Source organism: Conger conger, chromosome 11 (genome assembly GCF_963514075.1).
Source record: "Conger conger chromosome 11, fConCon1.1, whole genome shotgun sequence".
NCBI lineage: Eukaryota > Metazoa > Chordata > Actinopteri > Anguilliformes > Congridae > Conger > Conger conger.
This window is the reverse complement of record NC_083770.1, coordinates 9,292,195-9,313,115: the sequence shown is the minus strand read 5'-3', so window position 1 is coordinate 9,313,115 and position 20,921 is coordinate 9,292,195. Positions and strand designations below refer to the sequence as shown.

At 40.3% G+C, this 20,921-nt stretch overlaps 1 protein-coding gene across 1 annotated transcript in view; it reads right to left on the bottom strand.

The window, feature by feature from the left end:
• The window catches only part of LOC133140164 (contactin-associated protein-like 5), an 81,077-nt gene extending 65,438 nt beyond the window's left edge, over positions 1-15,639 (bottom strand). The window contains exon 1 of the mRNA XM_061259786.1: positions 15,521-15,639. Within this exon, the coding sequence (XP_061115770.1) occupies positions 15,521-15,605 (85 nt within the window). The 5' untranslated portion in view covers positions 15,606-15,639. The remainder of the gene's footprint in view (positions 1-15,520) is intronic.
• Positions 15,640-20,921: the final 5,282 nt, after the last annotated feature.

Below are 20,921 nucleotides of genomic sequence, written 5' to 3'. Positions count from 1 at the left end.
TCATAATATAATTCCAAAATGTTTTAATGTGTTAATTCAAAACAAATATAAATCATCGGTGTCAACAAAACACATAATTGAGTGTAAATTAAGCATTCGTCTTTGCCACATGACAGGCTATTCTGATATATCAGCTATTCACACATTGTGTTGAAATTAAAATCAAATTAACAAGTCATTAACAATTGCTGCTTTTCTAACATAATAGCAAAGCAATGAACTTGCACTGACATAAAAATCACTTTTGTGCTGTGTATTGAAAAAGTGTGAACCAATATGCCAAGTTAGCATTCCCAGAGCAATTTTCCTGTGGCAAAAGTTTGATTTCTGGTAGATGTCAGCATGTTTTCCCAGAATATTTCTCTTGGATAACAAACATGCTTTTATTCACTTAAAGAACATCAATTGGACAAATTGTAGGTTAAGATCCAAACATATGTGGGGTGCACAAACAATCAATCAGCCCTTCTGCAGTATAAGGCTCACATTACTGGTTTACAGGAAGTATCCAACACACACTAATGCACACACTTGGTGACTGCATCCTGCAACATAATGCTCAATGGGACTGTAGCAATAAACCGTAACAAAACCACACAGGTTGACCCAAGACATTCTAATTCCTATTTACATTCACCCGAGCAATACCCACAAAGTGATTACTTTTGTCCATTATGATTAGAGCAATCAAAATCAAGAGTAGTGAAACTGCAGCCTCCATATAAATGATCTTACTTTATTGGCAGTTAACTTAGTGTACTGTACACTAAGTGTACACTAAGGGCTCCAGGTGGTAAGAGCAGTCGTTGCTGGTTTGATCCCGCACTGGGTGTGTCGAAGTGTCCCTGAGACACCTAACCCCCAATTGCTCCTGACGTGCTGGTCGGTGCCTTGCATGGGAGCCACTCGCTGTTGGTGCGAGTGTGTAGGAATGGGTGAATGAGAAGCATCAATTGTACAGCGCTTTGGATAAGGGCCCTACATAATTTCCAACCATTTACAATAAATTTGCAAGCATCATTTATCTGATAAGGTAAGGCTCATTTCTAAATATAATTGAAAATTAATACTTATTTTCTATCCTAATTTGAAATCAACTGTAGTACCCGCTGAAATGACACAATAATGTATATCTTATCTCATCTCATCTCATCTCATCTCATCTCATCTCATCTTATCTCATCTTATCTTATCTTATCTTATCTTATCTTATCTTATCCGACACTGCTGCAGCCTCTCAGCCATCCTCGGATGCACCTGCCTGAATACCACAGACTATTTTACACAGCAGGCCACGTGCCACTTGAGAAGAGAGCTAATCTAAACTTGAAGACAGGCATTCATCTTCCAGATGACAACTGATGGCCTTTAGGTGTCTGGCGCTTCCCCCGGGACATGGAGGCTATGAACGCAGGGGAAAGCGGCGGAACTGCTGAAACCCAGGTGGGATATGGCCAGCCGTATCACTCTACAGAGCGTGCCCAGTCATAGTGAGCTAACAGGCTAATGTCTCAACCATAGAAAGCCTGCACATTTAGAAGAGGGCAGCGCGCTACAGGGGTTAACATATCTTCATTGAAATTTCTATCCACAGAGGAACAGCTTCCACAGATTAGACAGAGAGGGCAGAAAAGGCAGAGCAGAGGGATCAAGCAGCTATGTACTGACTGCCTGATCTCCTGTCAGGGCGTAAATATAATACGATTGGTCAAGTCCTCCAAAACTATCCATATTTATGTTTGTTTTTGACTAGCAACATCTAATAGTTACATGAAATTAACCACAGAAATTACAAACAAAAATAGGAAACAGAGAAATTATGAATGGCCACCCCCCTACCCTAACCCTTTCAACCCCCCAATGACTCATTTTGATTGAATAATTTTCCCATATTCTTCATTGTAACTATGCCAAGCAGCTTATAGTGTTACTGTATAAATATTAAAAATAAGCTAAACAAAAGTTTTGTTTTGCTTATTGCAGGGATCTGGTGAGCCTGAAAACTTGGTCTCCAACAGGAGATGCTCCTCTTAAATGCAGCAATAAACTAGCAGAGAGGACAACCGGCTGTAAAATCCAGCTATGCCACCTTGAAAATTGTGCTTGTTAAGCTGGTCATGAAGCTGGTCTAGCTGGGTATGAACTGGTCAACCAGCATGGCTAAGCTGGTCATGAAGCAAATCTATGAGCAGGTCAACCAGCTAGTGCTGGTAGCATGTCTGAGCTGGTAGCTGGTCAACCAAAAACATAGCTTGAGGAGGTTAAACCACATCAAGCTGGGAGCTGGTCTGAGGTTGGCTATTTTATTTTTAGCAAGGCAGGCATGTTCATGTACTGTTCTGTAGGTTTTCATTTCAACCCTAATTTGGCTCACCTCATTCTACTAATTACTGTAGCTTCTCAGTGGGATCTCATGCTGTTGAATGAAGTGGGCTTTGTAAGGATTGGAGAGGAAACCCACAGGGCGGCACATCTCCAGGAACAGGGTTGGGCAGCACTGAGCTAGGCTGCTCATCAGCACATAAATATAGTATGTTTGCTGTCAGAATGATTTTACATTTTACATTTCATAAGAGATCATGTTGTTATTGAAGTAATAAAAAATTAAGTGGGCTTCTGATTAAAGCTTGTTAAGGCCCGTCCGGGAGGACTGCAGTATAATCCAGCAGCTTCTGCTGAACCAGCGCTCGGCTCAGAACTGGAGAGGGATACAAATTTGGCACAAACAAAATGAAGACAAATTGAATCAGGTGGTTATCTGTGCATGGCTGGAAAAAAAGTTAATAAAATCCTACAGACAGAAGAACAGCATTTCAGGAGCAGTAGATGACAAATTTGCAGCAGCAGAGCTGAATTAAAATAATCTCATCTCAAATCCTACTCTTAATTTTCTCAACTTAATTTAGATGTAGTGTAGTTTAGACCATTGGTTCTGCTGGCTAGATTTCCCTAGCCACAGAGGAGAAAGCTATGAATGAAAATAAAGGCCAAACTGTTTTTTTTATATATGTAATTTCAAAGATAAGATGAGTGCAATTCCAAAGCCACAAAGAGCAGGTAGAAATGGTCACCGTTTTCTCCTTTGTTTATACATTACACTTTACAGTTATTGTGGGGCGACATTGAGGTAAGAGCAGTCGTCTGGCAGTCGGAGGGTTGCCGTTTCGATCCTGGCCTGGGTGTGTCTAAGTGTCCCTGAGCAATACACCTAACCCCCAAATGCTCCTGAGGAGCAGGTTGGTGCCAGCCAACCGCTGTTGGTGTGGGAGAGTGTGTGTGAATGGGTGAACATGAAGCACGTACAGCGCTTTGGATAAAGGCGCTATATAAATGCAGACTATTTATAATTCTGCAATGCAGAACATGCTTGGATTCAATTAGCATTTGTCTTAACATTTAATAGCCAGATAAACACAATAACATTTTCCTTAGAGCAAACACATTTCTGTTTATCACCATGCCTCACCATGTTATGAAGAAAAGTAGGCACTTACATCTAATTACGAGTCAAAATATATTGAATTCAAGCGCAAACTTAAGTCTTAACTGCAAACGAATGTGAGCCACAGGACTCATCTATCAACTGAGTGAATTAATTCATAGCTGGTAAGGCATAACCTACAAAAAATCGTAATCAAGGATACATTAAATAAAATTGAATTGAAACATTACAACATTTGAAATAAAATTAATACAGAAAACAAATTTAGTTATCACATGTTAGGCATGGAATGAAAGTTATAGCTGATTGAGCCAGATGCAGCTGAAATGTTTATCTCCCCTGGGATCCAAAACATGAATTTTTAAGCATGTTTATAGAGTTAAACTCAAGACAAATAAGCACATACTGTTTTCATAAGTATTGGATGCAGTAACTGTGAAATCGCTTGGTATCAGATACAGTTCGATGCCTGGGGTTACACTTGGGGTTTACTCTATCAACTTTCCCCCTTGCGGTTGAGTCGTCAACATCTCAAATTATAATTACGGTTCATTTTCATTACATTTTGTATCAAAAAATCTGTTTTAAAAGAAATATATGTTTTTCTGATCCTTCATGTGTCTGGACAATAAGATATACAGATATTTCATATTTGGAGAGATTTGGGGACATTTGAGGACATCTGGGCACAGTATTGGGAAATCTCATGTGGAATACTCTGTCAATATTTTGTACACAAGTTAATATCAAGTTGACATATAAAGTAGTCCTGGGTTGGTCCTTGACTATAATTTAGATATTTAGTGCTAAACTATAAAAATCATTTTGTACTTTTTAAAATTTATTTTAGTGTATCTTTTGTGTATATTGTATGTGCATACTCTGTTCCGTCTTAAATTTAAGTCTTCAACCATGTGTGTGCAGCAAATAGTTTTTGAGATATTGACACTTTTATAGAACTAGTACAAAATTGGTGGAAATTGTCCTCTCGGGCAAACCTGCATGCTATATTCAACATCAAAACATAGAATATGAGCAGTTTAGCAAGCCACAAAAGACTGCATTTCTGTAGCTGCATTTTATTACAGAGGCAAATCACCTGTGTTAAAGCACAGTATGTCCCACAGTTCAAGTTATTTGTGGCTTCAATTAACAATTTTTTATTTGTTATGGATTTTAGTTTTATTTCAATCTGAAATAACACTGTCTTTTTATTGATTGCATCCATTTAACACAGATTTGATTAAATTCCCATTGATTAGGAAAATTCCTTTAGTACTCCCAAATTAAGTGGTCCCCAACCAGTTTCAGCTAGACTCTGTTTTTCACACCACATAGAGCATGTATTTCATCCAACGACAGCAATATTATCACGCCATTAAACATTACACTAATTAATAATAATCATTCCCATAGAAGTTGGTGTAATGGCAGCTAGTCCACAATCTTTATTTGACAATATTAAGCATTTTGATCAATAGTAATTTTATACAGAGCAAAAGCCTAAGGTTTGTAGACATCCCACATGTGAGTTGATGACTGTCACGGACTGATGCATATGACAACCAAATCATCTTTTTTTTAATGATACACGTTCTGAAATTATGCAGTTGGTGGCAGGTAACAGTTTCTGAGCCATAAGTTGGTGATTGGAAGCCAAAAACAGCTTTTGATCGTAATACCTTACGTATGCAAATGTGGGGGTGCACATTCACCATTAAGGTATTAAGTCCTGTATTTATTTTTACAGAAAAAATACATTCAGTCGCCGAGAAGCTGTCAACTTAGGGAAGCTGGAATTTGAGCACCTTTGTGAAAGCATTCCTCTGACTCACAAATACCAGACAGAAAGCTTAAGCATTCCTGCCCTCTGACAGCTTCGACAGCAAGGGAAACGGAGAAAGGTCAAATTTTTCAGGCATGCTGATTCGATAAAGCGGTTTGGCAAGCTAAATAATGGTCTCCTAGCACTGTAGAATGTTCCTGCCAGACCCCCAGAGCCAGTGATTTGTCACGTCATAAAAAGCACAACATATCTTAAATGTAGATCAGCGACTCAAACTGATTAAATGGGATTTTGCGGGGTTCTCTTCGATTTTGTCTTCAGCTTCAAGAAAGCACTCTTTAGACCCCTCCACATGAAAGACACGCGCTACCGAACGCCACACAAGAGTCTGGAGCGCTTCATTTTCATGACACCACAAAAGGCTGTGTGACAGCTGATTTACTTCTCGTGCAAGTGACTATTCTAACAATAGTCATAAATGCAGCCTTGAGGTCCTGACAGTTATTTTTCCTGCCTGGACTTGACACTTAACAATGCAATGAAATATTGCACATGCACAAACAGGATCCTTCACATTCAAGCATTGCTTTCCTTTGTTTTTATGCACTAATGAGGTTGCTCCATCACAATAAAGGTGCGACATATTAAAATAGCCCACTATTCTTCAGAATGTCTTTTCTTTAAGAGCAAATGTCCCTTTGTGGTGGAAATAATTGATATCAATGTCAATCAGTAACAATATTAAACTCTCTTTCTCACCAATGTATAGTCCCACACATACCATGATGTGTGGGACTTGTTTGTTGCATGGTCTTGATTAACGGTAAACACCACAGCTGGGGCTGTATTTATGTGTGTCACTTTCGATTTTAAAGCGAGCGTCTCAAAAGTTGCCTGGCCTCTTTCCAACGCCAGTTCATTTTTTTCTGGAGGAGAGATCCCACGACCTTGACGGAACATTTAAGGTACTTTACCTCCGGAAGTTTTCCTAATTTGTTTAGCCTCACGCCGCTTGTGTCTCACACAAAAATGTCATATCCAGGTGGAATCTTTATCTCAACGTGGAACTAATCTCCAACTTGAGATCTCTGAGACTGACTGTGATCCCAGGAAGGGAGCAGGAGGATCATTTGGGGCTTAGAGGCTGATTCACTGGAAAAGCTTCCAGATGTTTCCCAGAGCCTAGGAGGCACTCAGGAACATGGACAGCAAGGGTTGACTACCTGACTTGTTGCTAGTTGTTTATAGTTTTTTTCAGCCCTCTTTTTTTGCAAAGGGAGAGGTTCGCATGGAGATGCTGCAGCTTCAATATGGTCACCACCATAGTATTTTGAATATTTCTAATCAGAAATTGTACATATGTATATGGAAACCAAGTGTATGCTTATGTTTGTCCTATTGGTTGATATTGTGAGATCATCCATAAATTGTTAATGGAACCACCAAATGGTCAATGTAGTCTTTCTGTGGGTTCAATCATCACCTGGCCCAACAGACCTGCTCAATTCATCACCCAAAGCATTCATTTTTCATTTATGCATGAGTCTACAGTGTCCCCATCTAATGAGGTGACATTACTCCTCCCAAAACGTACTTGGGGCATTTGGGAAACAGTCCTGCTGGTTCTTCCTCAACTGAAAAATGCATTCATTTCTCACCATCTTCTCAGCTGCCACTCAGCCATCCAAAACATCATTTAAATGTTGTTAGATCAAGGTGAACACTGTAACTAGGTAGCATTATTGCTATGTTCACGACAAAACCAAATAACAGCTTTTGGCTAGACTGTAAAAAGATCTGGATTGCTATTTACTTTTTCACAGGAAAGGGATAGAAAAGTGTTTTAAGAACGCCTCTGTATCCCAAACAAAGCAGAGGAATACAGTGGTTTTGTACGTTCCACGTTCATATCTTTTGGATATGAAAAGTTATGTTTTGTTTAATCTTTTTTTATTTAAAATGGTTAGGGTGGAATTTAAGACCTGAGACCGATGCATAAACATAATGTATTCAATATACTTTCATAAAAACACTTTTTCTGAGGCAGTCAATGGTTTCTAATAACAGAGTCAATACTGCAGTATTTAAATAATAGATTTTTCTATGAAATATTAAACCCTGAATACTTGAAAAGTTTGCAAGCTGATGGCAGTCTATGTAGCATTATTCAATTCATAAATGTGACAAGATGAGAATTCATCACATTTGTGAGCATGTAACTGATTACACTGATCAAGGTACTAGCATTGTATTTGTCAAGCAAGGGTAGAAATTACCAGATTCTATAAATCCATATCGCTGCTTGGGAACTGGGAAGTTTAACAGTTGAATTGAAGATTGAAAAATGAATGAGCAATATGGATCTTAGCTGTGGTGACAGTTTATATCTTGCAAATGCTTAGATTCTAAACACAGTGCAATTTGATTTGTGTAAGAATGTCATCAGTGTTGGATTTGCCACAGAATAAGTGAAATGAATGGGTCCACATGGGTTTCCTCTGGGTACTCCAGTTTCCTCCCACGATCCAAAGACCCCTAGGTGTGAGCGTGTGAGTGAACGGTCGGTGTGTGTGCCCTATGATGAATTGGCACCCTGTCCACGGTGTATTCCTGTCTCTCACCAAGTGCATGCTGGGATAGGCTCCAGCAGCCCCTGCAACCCTGACCAGGAATAAGCAGCTTAAATAATGGATGGAAGGACAAATAAAGACCTGTTTCTTTAACACAGCTTTCAAGTAAATACAGTAGCTCTAGCATTGTAGAGTGAAGCAAATTACTGTACAGAGAATGTATCGCGTTTCCTATTTTTTTTATTCTACAAAAGTCTTGCAGATCCCATAGTTATTATGAACAGAAATCATAACATAATACACTTAATGAATTATTAGGCAGTGCAGATTGCTGTAAACCAAAATCCCTACTCTGCCTGCATGAGCAATAGAGTATTGGTTGCTAGGCAAAATTAGATTTCTTATGTTACTTATATTCACCCGGTTTTAAAGATGTCACAATCATAGTAAATATGCCTTTGCCTAGTTACTATTACTCTATAGAGCAGTTCATTGCTGGTCCTGGAGAGCCGCAGGGTCTGCGGGGGTTTTTTTTTTGCCTTAATATCAGCAACCAATTCAGACCCAAGAAAGCAGGTGAGGTGAGGTAAGTGTGTAATCTATTGCCTTAATTGATCAATTAAGTGCTGAGAAACAACAAAAACCAGCAGACCCTGTGGCTTTCCGGAACCAGTAATGAATAACTGCCATCGTGCTCGCACAGCAAGTGCAGAGGGTGTACCTCAGTTCTCAATAATGCCTACTACCAAATATTTCCTTAAAGTGACTGACGGTAAATCTGTGAATGGATTCAAATTAAATTGTATGGGGTTATTATTGTATGGGGTGCTATGTATTAAGCAATGGCAAAATTTGAGAAATCAAATGCATTCCAATAAGTGTTATATCAGTGTAAACATTCACATCTATTCCTATGTGGGGATTACATGGGTGGAGTCAAATGTATTGCCAGAGCTATTGGGTCCAGATCATTTATGACATCAAGAGGGACCTGACCTAATGGCCAATAAATGTTTTAGTCTCATTGCATATCTCCTGACATAGTTTCATGTGATTTGTATATATAGATTTTTTACAGAGAGATTTGTTGCACGGGCTATGGCAGGGATGGGCAACTTCAGTCCTGGAGGGTTGGTGTGTATGCAGGATTAACTCTGGTCCTGGAGGGTTGGTGTGTATGCAGGATTAACTCCAGTCCTGCAGGGTTGGTGTGTATGCAGGATTAACTCCAGTCCTGGAGGGTTGGTGTGTATGCAGGATTAACTCCAGTCCTGGAGGGTTGTGTGTATGCAGGATTAACTCCAGTCTTGGAGGGTTGGTGTGTGTGCAGGATTTTGCTGCCACCAGTTACCCAGGTTCAGTCAGCTAGTTAACCATATGTACCATGTCCAATTCACTCGCAAATTAGACTACAATAAAATGCTACAAGACACGAACATTTATCACGGAATGGGGCATCATGTACATTCATTCATTCATTATCCTAACCCGCTTATCCTGAACAGGGTCGCAGGGGGGCTTGAGCCTATCCCAGCATACATTGGGCGAAAGGCAGGAATACACCCTGGACAGGTCGCCAGTCCATCGCAGGGCACACACACCATTCACTCACACACACATACCTATGGGCAATTTAGACTCTCCAATCAGCCCAACCTGCATGTCTTTGAACTGTGGGAGGAAACCGGAGTACCTGGAGGAAACCCACGCAGAAACGGGGAGAACATGCAAACTCCACACAGAGAGGCCCCGGCCGACGGGGATTCAAACCCAGGACCTCCTTGCTGTGAGGCAGCAGTGCTACCAACTGCACCATCCGTGCTGCCCAGATCATGTACAGAATTGGGCTAATTAAATAATTAAGAGCAGAAGTTGGTCTGAAATCCAGAAACAGACACAGCCCGCCTTGCCCATCCCTGAGCTATGGGTGGCATGATCGTGCTGTGGATAACCCTAGGAAATGTCCTGGGTTTGAATCCAGAACAAACCTTTCTGTGTGGAGTTAGAATTTTGCTATTTATCAGCTCTTAATCCCTCTCTCAGTCTCATTCCTTCTCCAACACAATGTACTTGTGGGTGGTACATTTCGGGAGGAGTTGAGGAGGGGGGTGAGGTGGTGAGGAGGTCCAGACCACACCCTGACATTGTTTTCAATACAGAATTCATGTCTGACTTAAACTGTCTGTTATTATAGTCATTTACATTACTTTAAAGCAGGGGTGTCAAACTAAATTCCCAGGGGGCCACAGTGTCTGCAGGTTTTTGTGGTTGCCTTTCAATCAGCTGTCAATTAAGGCCTTGAGATCAAGGTGTGTGGATTCTTTAGCCAATAAAAGACTTAAATGAACCACAGGTACTGAGAACAACCCAAAAACCAGCAGACACTGCAGCCCTCCAGGACTGGAGTTTGACACCTGTGCTTTAAAGGGATATTTGGTGCTGTATAGTGGATACATCCCTTTATGGTTATTTACTATATGGTATTTAATGATGCCATATAAATAATGTCATATTTATATGACAATATCATTCTGCACTTTATATTCATTCATCACGCACTTTAGTTTTTGCTGAGGCAGTAGAATTCTGCAGGAATATAATAACTCCTACACTGCTCCAGCAAAACCATGGTAAATCAAAAAATTAAATGGAAAATCAGGATATCACAAAAATCCATTACAGAGCTAAATAACACTTCCAGGGTAATCACCAAATCATAATGCATGGTGACTGAGCGAGAGTGTAATATGTACAGAATCCACAAATATTCATCAAAGAATGACAATAACGTCCAGTCTAGAATAACTCACAGTTTGGGGGGTGACAGTGTTCTCTTCCAATAGCAAATCACCATCGATAAGGCACTTGTCAGATAAATTGTGGTGGTACCTCTGCCCATTTCAAAGCAATTCTTAAAAGGATTTATTGAAAATGCTTGCAATATGTCTCAGATGCTTCCAAAGTTCCAAAGATCGTATATTCCTGATACAATATCACACATTTATCATGCCTTATTATGTACTTGTTGTCCCTTACTGGAATTTAAGAAATATTATTTAACCCCTTATGGATGGATGTGACCTGCACGTTACATCTCCCTTAACAGATGGATGTGACCTGCACGTTACATCTCCCTTAACAGGCGGATGTGACCTGCATGTTACATCTCCCTTAACAGACAGATGTGACTCGCACGTTACCTCTCCCTTAACAGATGGATGTGACCGGCGCGTTACATCTCCCTTAACAGACAGATGTGACCTGTGTTACATCTCCCTTAAAAGACGGATGTGAAGCCAGCGTTACATCTCCCTTAACAGACGGATGTGACCTGCACGTTATATCTCCCTTAACAGACGGATGTGACCTGCACGTTACATCTCCCTTAACAGACGGATGTGACCTGCACGTTACATCTCCCTTAACAGACGGCTGTGACCTGCACGTTACATCTCCCTTAACAGACGGATGTGACTCGCAGGTTACCTCTCCCTTAACAGATGGATGTGACCGGCGCGTTACATTTCCCTTAACAGACAGATGTGACCTGTGTTACATCTCCCTTAAAAGACGGATGTGAAGCCAGCGTTACATCTCCCTTAACAGACGGATGTGACCTACACGTTACATCTCCCTTAACAGACGGATGCAAAATGCACATTACATCTCCCTTAACAGATGGATGTGACCTGCGTGTTACATCTCCCTTAACAGACAGATGTCACCTGCATGTTACATCTCCCTTAACAGACAGATGTGACGCCAGTGTTGTATTTGATCATATGACTGTTTTTTTTAGACACATGACCTTTGAAATGTGTTGTGATTCCTAGGCCTTTCTATGGGTTTTCTATATGGTGCCTTAATGGGATAAATAGTCCATAATGGGATAAATAGCACCAACTTATGAAATCAATTTGGGTACCAATGCCATGACTGCAAAAACTGGTGTGTCTGTGGAATGTAGGGATCAGAAAATACAGATTTTCAGGTAATGCTGAATCCTAATTGGCCTACCTTTCAAATTGATTCTCAGTGAATCAATTTCTGCATTTATATCATGTATGTGATGAAGTCAGTGCAACTTAATCCAAACCGGTCTCTGAAGAAATAACTGCAAAAGTATTTCGTTTGTAGCAAAATTCAGGTCAATTCATGAGAAACTTGAATGAGATTCATGCATTTCAACATAAATGTCAAAGGCTCAATTGGAAACTATACATACCAAACTGTAAGATGCTAAATGATCTGCTGATCACAGAATGTCTATTAAAACGGCAGGGTCACACTTAACAATAACATTCCAAAAACCTTAATCTGTCAACACTTAAAAAGCAGAACAGAAAACTCAGTAGCAGACCAAAGAGCTTTAAAGAGAAGAAAAGTGATGCTTCCAACCAGCTCAAAGCACATTTAGTAGAACATTCAGCCTAGTGCATGCCACTGTGACAGTGAAATCAGAAACTACACTACAGATAGTCAGATAGTTTCCCAGTTCTTTAATAACTCTCTTTCTTTGCTTCCCAGTAGTTCGGACATAAACCTTTTATGGCATAGCAGATATTTATAACTGAATCTTAATGATGCCAGTGACATTTGCAGTGCTGTTTTGCTGATTTTCAGTATATCATCCAAATACTCTCCCCTTATCCTCCACAAGAAACTTCCCTAGAACATGCAGAGTATGTTCACTTGTCTCAGACCCACCCACTGCCTTCTTCAGACTAAGTGAGCTGCAGAAGAAAGTGTGTTAACATTAGCACATTTTTGTTTGGGGAAAAAATGTGTTATGCAGACAAAGGGCAGCTACCTGAATTGATCAGAGAATAGCACGTTCATAGTTTCACTGTGTTTACTTTTCTCAGAAATCATCTAGATTAGCAATATAATAATGTGTTCTTAAAATGGCCACAGGAGCGCTGTCCAGATTTAATAAGTCGTGAATAATTTAAGGAGGCCCGGTGTTCAGAAGTTATGAGGATGAAACACTTGGTGGCAGCACATTTCTGTTAAATTTGTTTCATGTTCACAATTCTATAAAGGAATATTATTGTCTTTTGCACATTGCAATGCATGCACAATCTAACTAGATGCCTACTGCAGCTAAACAACTGGTTCTGTATAAATCACAATCATCAAACCAGAACAATGCTTTGAGAGTACTGTATAGCCAGAAATTTGACAAAATGCTTATTTTATATATTACTGCAATCCTAGTGTGTGGGCACCGGTGCCAGGGAGGATCAATATCACAGTTTATATTGTGAAATGAAGCAGGTTTTCACAGCAGCAAAGCTTTTACAGAAATTCCAAAACAAATGGAACTAATAAAACAAATTTATTTGAATCTGCTAATGTATGCTTTTTTTTTTTCCAGTAGCTGCATTTATTATTGTTGGTACAACACATCGATACCAGCTGATGGCAACGTTTCAGTCAAAACCCATTGACAATACGCAATTACAGCCAGTGTCGGGTGCTAATGTTGACCTGTGAGAAGCTGATTAACACTGCGCAATCTGCTAAAAGTGTCAGCACTGAGTGAGTTCTTCCATGAGTCACATGGCTTAGCATGGCGTTTTGTTTGCATTGCATCACTGGCGGTGGGTGACTGGAGGCTCAGTGGGTTGCACGATCCCTGGACAGTGACGGGGTGCTGGATGTGGGGTCCGATTTCCTGACGGTGTTGACTATGTGCGCATTGAACATTGCGGGTTTTCTATCGAGTTTTCTTGTGTGGGGCTCCAATTTCATCCCGAAGTCCAGGGTCGGTTCTGGGTTAACAGGCATATTTGCATTGTTCTGTACCCGTCTGCATGTGTGTGCCATGTGAGTGAACGCCCTCCTTTCCAGACTGTGGTTGGTAATATTGGTCATGGTTTAGTGCTAGTTCAGTGACGGTTCAGTGATGGTACAGTGCAGTGTTCAGTAATGTGTTCAGTGATGGTACAGTGTTCAGTGATGGTTCAGTACAGTGCAGTGTTCAGTGCATGGTGTTACTCTGTGAGAGTGATCATATGGTAATACAATCTATAATCTCAGTTAATATAGCGTCACATTTTATTTGCCTCTTGAAACAAATGTAAATTTTTGACCATAAAATCTTCAATCATTCATGGTCTCAGTAAAATAGGCAGTGGATTTTGTTATTTCTATGATAATATCACAACTCTTTCCTACTGACATTCATTCATTGTATCTGGCTCAGATGGTAAGAGCAGTTTTCTGGCAGTCGGAGGGTTGCCAGTTCAATTCCACCCTGGGTGTGTTGAAGTGTCCCTGAGCAAGACACTTAACCCCAATTGCTCCTGATGAGCTGGTTAGTGCCTTGCATGGCGGTGAGAGTGTGTGTGTGTGTGTGCGTGTGTGTGTGTGTGTGTGTGTGTGAATGGGTGAATGAGTGAATGAGAAGCATCAATTGTACAGTGCTTTGGATAAAGGCGCTATATAAATGCCAGCATTTACCATTTATCAGTATCTACCATTTTGAACTGCTGAGCAGACAATAGATTTTATGCCTGAACTATTTAATATTTACTTTCAACACATTACAGGTAATTATACCACAGGTTTCTTTCTGTTTGCACTTCTTTCATATAAAAAACTATTTGTCATTTCCTTCAGGAACAACATCAGTCTCTGCTCGATGCACCCAGTTATTGATTGATGAAACATCACGAATCGATCCTAAAATGTCGAAATATGAATATTTTGTGACTTTATGGGGTTTGTATACCGTCAAAACCAAGCATAGAACCACAAAAAAATATTCAGCGACCTATACCATGATATTGAAATTTTATTATATCAGTGTTATTGTAACATTTCCCGTGAGTTATCCTGGAAGGATGGTACTGTAGATCATTCTGGAGTCTGGTGAACATAAGAATACCACCTTTTGCTCAATAATGCGACAATCAATTATTTAACTGTACTCTGGCGGCAAAAACAATTACTGTCACAACTGCCTACTAAAAGCAAGTTTATATCAATAAAATTGTTCCGCTTGGAGCACGTCAAATGATATCCACACCTATCATCCGCCGAAGGGAAATATTTGTCCTGCGGTATGTAGTCTGTACTAAACAATTCACTGATTTCTGTAATAGTTATTCTGTGTTTTGCTAATGTTATTTCAATGCAGCGTTTTGTTGTCTTATTATTATTATTATTATTATTATTATTATTATTATTATTATTATTATTATTAGCCAGGAACGTCAACGTAAGTAGCATAGCCATTCTGGCACATACAGCGATCCTGCATATGCAAATCCATGTCCAAGAGACTATGGGGTGGGACTAAAGAACATGTACTTTTGGTCAACATCTGGGAACATTCTGATTACGTCCATAACATCATTCACCATTTGAACAACTTCTGTCCTGATTGCCCAATATTCTGCGTTCGCACATAAACCGGCTACATTTTGAATCTACGCGGAAAAGCATGAGTTCAAACTCAATAGTGGCTCGCCGGCAACATATTCATATTATTAGTAAGCGCGTATCTCTCATTTAAAGTATCCACGATGTACACAAATGTATATAAAATACAGCTACGCAAAGTGATGCCATAAGTAATTGACATAAAAATGAAGTTGATGAAGGGCGAACTTATTTCCCTGATACTGAAATACTTTCCAAGCTTTTTCGATTATGGTTCAGTGCACTGAATGAACCGCAGTGAATCAATAATTTTAGAATAGCGCTGATACTCACCGTTTCCATATGCTCCACTCAGGCAGTAAGTAATACAGGACAAAAGTGCAAACATTCCGGTATGTTTTTTGTGAGCAAACCCCATTTCCAATAAAAATGTGACGAGAGGAGTCGCTTCCCTTCTCTCACGCTTCTACGCGTACTGCTCTACTGCCTTCCCCCAGCACGGCTCTCTCACGCCATCCTGCTGCTGAATGCATTTTAATATACTCTGCATGTTCCTCTCAGACACACCTACAGTCCTGCCTCCGCTGAAACGACCCAGACAGAAGTACTCCGTTTTCTGAAACTGCATTGAGAACTGAGCTGTTTTAGTGCATAATTTCATGATACATTGCCCGGCTGTGTTTTATTATGTCAGACAGAACCGTCAGAGGCTTGAATTGGATTATGTGCCAGTCTTATTGATGAAATAAGGAAGCGTATTTCTTCTAAACCACTTACCACTAACAGTGGACTACAGCAAGGTGTTTTCGCGACACCCTCCAATCAGCGGGATTATTTGACGGTACAGGTGACACAGTTGGTGAAACGTCTACTACAGTATATCATTTTTTCAATTCGCCCATTTTAAGGAACTTGCCTGGCTTTGCCAGTAACTGTGACAGGTAAAGTCTCAGAAATTACTGACAGGAGAGCGAAATGGAGAAGGGCTTGAGGCAGTCACTTAATTGAACACGTTGGTAGACAGTTTCCAAGTCCAGATTCATCTGGAAAGTGGATGGGGCCAAAGATAATCGACTGACAAAGATAGAGCAGTCGAAACAAGTGAGTGCAATAAGCTCTTCGGAGTGTGGGTCACTTGTGGCAGTGATGTTTGCTGTCAATGCCTTGGGTAGCAGTATCTATCCAAACTTCCATTTCAAGAGATTTTATGACTATTTTGTGAAAAATGGCCCCACAGGTTAGAGAAATACGGCCAATGTGTCAGGGTCGAAACAGAATGAGGATTTAATAGTCTTCATTAAAAATGTACCCTTTAATTCACCCCACGCTGGCCTCACAAATGTAAGGCTGGACATTAGAGTTTATTACTCCCAAAAAATAACGTTGTAATGTTGCACGGGGGTGAGGAATGAGTTTAATGAGTTCAAATGGCATAATGACACCTTCAGTTTTTGTAGATCTGTGAATTCCAGCAAATTACATTGAGGCCATTTTAAAAACAACAATCAAAGAGGGAATTTTATTATCCTAAACACACATTGGCCATTTATTCATTCATTCATTCATTCTTTTATACATTTAAGTGTTTATATACTTTATACATATAGACGGATGACAAATTGAAGGAAAAATAACCTAAAGTGTCTTAGTAAGGTGTTGCATAGATCCCACAAGTCTCTGTAAGTCAAGTGGAGGAACTGAAAGCACCATTCTTCAAAAAGATATTTGTTCATTTGGTATTTTGATGATGGTGGTGGAGAGCACTGTCTAACACATCAGTCCAAAATCTCAACTGGGTTGAGATCTGGTGACTGCAAAGGCCATAGCATATTATTCACATAATTTTCATACTCATCACACCATTCAGTGGAAGAGACCACATCCCATCCGGATAGAAATGTTTCATCATAGTATGAAGGTGATCACACAATATCTTTGTACTGATTTGCAGTGTCCCTTTCCTCGAGTGGATCCAAACCCTGCCAGGAAAATTCCCCCCACAGCATAACAGAGCCACTGGACCTCCTCACTGTAGGGGTCAAGCATCCAGGAATGTACCCTTCTCTTGGAGTACGTCACACATGCACTTGCACACTTGTCCAGAATTTAACCATACCACTTTTTCCACATTGCTGTAGACCAGTACCTATAGTTTTTGCTGGTCAGGATTCAGGGAAGGACGAATGCAGGCAAATACAGAGAGGTCCTTGAAGTAAACCTGCTCCAGAGTGCACAAGACCTCAGACTGTCCTTGAGTTGCCCAGCTAAAGCCTAGGCTTAAACCCCATAGAACATCTGTGGAGAGACCTGAAGATGGGAGTTCAAAGAGGCTTCCCATCCAATCAGACGGAGCCTGGGAGGATCTGCCAGCAAGAATGGGACTGCCCAAATCTAGGTGTGCAAAGCTTTTGAAGACTTACCCAAGAAGACTCAAAGCTGTAATTGCCACCAAAGGGGCTTCTACAAAGTACTGAATTAAGGGTCTGAATACTTATGTAAATGAGAGATTTCAGTTTTAGATTTTTAATGAATTTGCAAATGTTTTCACTTTGTCATTATGGGTTATTGAGTGTAGTTTGAGTGGCAGTTATATTCATTTAAATTTAACTCTACAACACAATAAAGTGTGCAAAAAGTAAAGGGATCTGAATACTTTCTGAAGCCACTGTATATGTAGTATCCTACATCTTTACCATGCATGGACAAGGCAATATGACTACATCTAATGTACATTTGTAACATTAATTCAAAGGTATTAGAATGTGTCGCAACATATTGCTATTCTGACAGGCAGGACATGGACAGAGGTGGGCATTTGTCTCATTTACAGGTGAGTAAAACAATCTGACAGTTAATCAGGTTACCATGGGCTCCTGCCCTGGGAAATAATGGCAGCTTCAAACCAATCAAACTGCAGCATATTCAGAATTCTGACTGCTCATGCAGCAGCAAACAGAGCCGTTTCCAGGCAGGCATGAAGCGCTGGAGAGGAAATGGGGGGAAACCCATTTAGCAGCCATACAGAGAAAGCCTCTGCAATGGCTTTGTAAGAAATTGGGTTGGCATAGCCCCGAGTTGTGGAGCCGGCTCTCTCCGGTTCTGTGTGTTTCTAATGGCCTGCAACATCACAGCAACAACCTCGGCCCCGTTCAAATAGTCTTTCAATGGCCCGAGTTCAATAAGTATTGGCTTTCAATTAAATGCAACACAAACACAGCTCAGTGACAAGTTCTGAATCCACAGAATGTATTAATGTTAAACACTGTCATTTCCCCATAATGTGAGACTCAATGTCTCAGTTGACAAGTGAAGAAAAAGAGCAAAGTTCACATTAATTAGTAAGTCTAGTATGTAAGTAAGTTAAGGATAAATCTGGATTGCATGCAGACCAACTCACCCTCTGTCTGGCTGTTTCACCCACTCACGACTGGAAACAATTTGAAACACTGAAAACAAGTTGATTACATTTCTAACACAATAATGAAATATTGATGGCAAGTGATGTTGCTACTTTACTACTGATGATCTCCTGCAGATTATACCAGACAGTCACTGCTAGGTACAGAAAATACACTCACTGGTCACTTTATTAGGAACACTGTACTAATACTGGGTAGGGCCTCCCTTTGCTCTCAAAATAGTCTCAATTCTTTGTGGCATGGATGAAAACATTCCTTTGAGATTCTTTACCATGTTGACATGATTGCATCAGGCAGTTTCTGCAGATTTGTCAGCAGCACATTCATGCTGCGATTCTACCACATCCCTAAGGTGTTCCACTGGATTCAGGTCTGGTGACTGGGAAGGCCACTTAAGAACATTGAACTCATTGTCATGTTCATGAAACCAGTTTGAGACAACGTGTGTGACATGGTGCATTATCATGCTGGAAGTAGCCATTAGAAGATGGGCACATTGTGGCCATGAAGGGATGCACATGGTCAGCAACAATACACAAATAGGCTGTGGCATTCAAGTGATGATTGATTGGTATTAACAGGCCCAAATTGTGCCAAGAAAACTTCCCCACGCCATTACACCACAGCCACCAGCCCGGATTGCTGACACAAGGCAGCTTGGGTCCATGGTTTCATGCTGTTGGCACCCAATTCTGAGCCTACAATTTGTATGCTCCTGCAGAAATCAAGATTTATCAAACCAGGCTACATTTTCCCAGTCTTCAACTGTCAGGTTTGGTGAGCCTGTGCCCACTGCAGTGTCAGCTTTCTGTTCTTGGCTGACAGAAATGGAACCTGACGTGGTCTTCTGTGGTTGTAGCCCATCCACCTCAAGGTTCGATGTAATTCTGAGATGCTTTTCTGCTCACCACAATTGTACGGAGTAGTAACTGAGTTACCGTAGCCTTTCTGTCAGCTCAAACTAGTCTGGCCATTTGCCGTTGATCTCTCTCATTAACAAGGCAGTTCCGTCCACAGAACTGCTGCTCACTGGATGTTTTTTGTTTTTCGCACCATTCTGATTGTGCAGTTGTGCATAAAAATCCCAGGAAATCAGCAGTTTCTGAGATACTCAAACCATCCCGCCTGACACCAACAACCATGCAGTCAAAATCACTGAGATCACATTTTTTCCCAATTCCTGATGGCTGATGTGAAGATTAACTGAAGCTCCTGACCCGTATCTGGATTATTTTTTGCATTGCACTGCTGCCACGCGATTGGCTGATTAGAAAATTGCATGAATAAGTAGGTGTATAGGTGTTCCTAATACAGTGCTCAGTGAGTTTCTATAGCAAAACAATTGCTTGTGTGATGGCTTCCAACTTTGCAAGAATGTTTGCAACAAAAGTTGGATGCAGTGACGTTATAGACATAAAGACTGCACTTTAAGAACTACTTTACTAATTTGTGCCAGTATTCTTTTATTATTATATTTTCTTTGCTCCAGAAATCTTGACAGTAGTCCTGTCACACAGATGGTCTGTATCACCTGTCTCCTTGTGCAATTAAACACTGTCATTTTCAAATTCATGAGATTAACAAAATGAACATCATGCCCGGAGGACAAATCATAGACCTGAAAGTGTTGTTCTTGAAAAGCTTCACTGATCATCAGCTTACTTCCCAGCCACAAAATGCAAAGTCAGATGTCAAACCTCATTCACTTGCAGCTGTGCGTCACAGCATTTCACATTTAATCAGACTAATTCAATCAGACAGAACTATTTTTGAGAGCAGCAGTCAGATCATATTGATTTAGCACTTACCCTTATGTACTCAGTAGTCATATGATCAGCAAACCAGCTTGCCAGCAAGTCTAATCTATTGAGTTTAAGAATGTAATTACAGATTATTAAAAACACAAATAATATATCTCTCCTATTCACAATATATCTTTCCAGTAAGCAGACATTCACAGTCTATATACAGCATCATTTTATGAGACAATGCTGTAATGTACCTCATCCTGAAGGGTGTATATCAATTCCAGTTAATACTATCAACACAAGTTAATGGCAAAACGATGATTGCAATGAACACAGGTTGTGCAGTAGGTGCATTGTGATAAGTAAATCTTAAATGTGCTGGGAGCCAATGGGTCCATGGAAATTAAGATGCCATTTGAAGAGGTGAGTTTTCAGTCTGTCAAAATATGGCTTGTGACTGCGATGTTTGGACTTCTGCACATCTCTCCTTCCACCACTAGGGGGCAAGATCAGAGAAGAGCAATGATTGGCATTGGAAGCATGATTCAAAAAACAAATCACAATTGG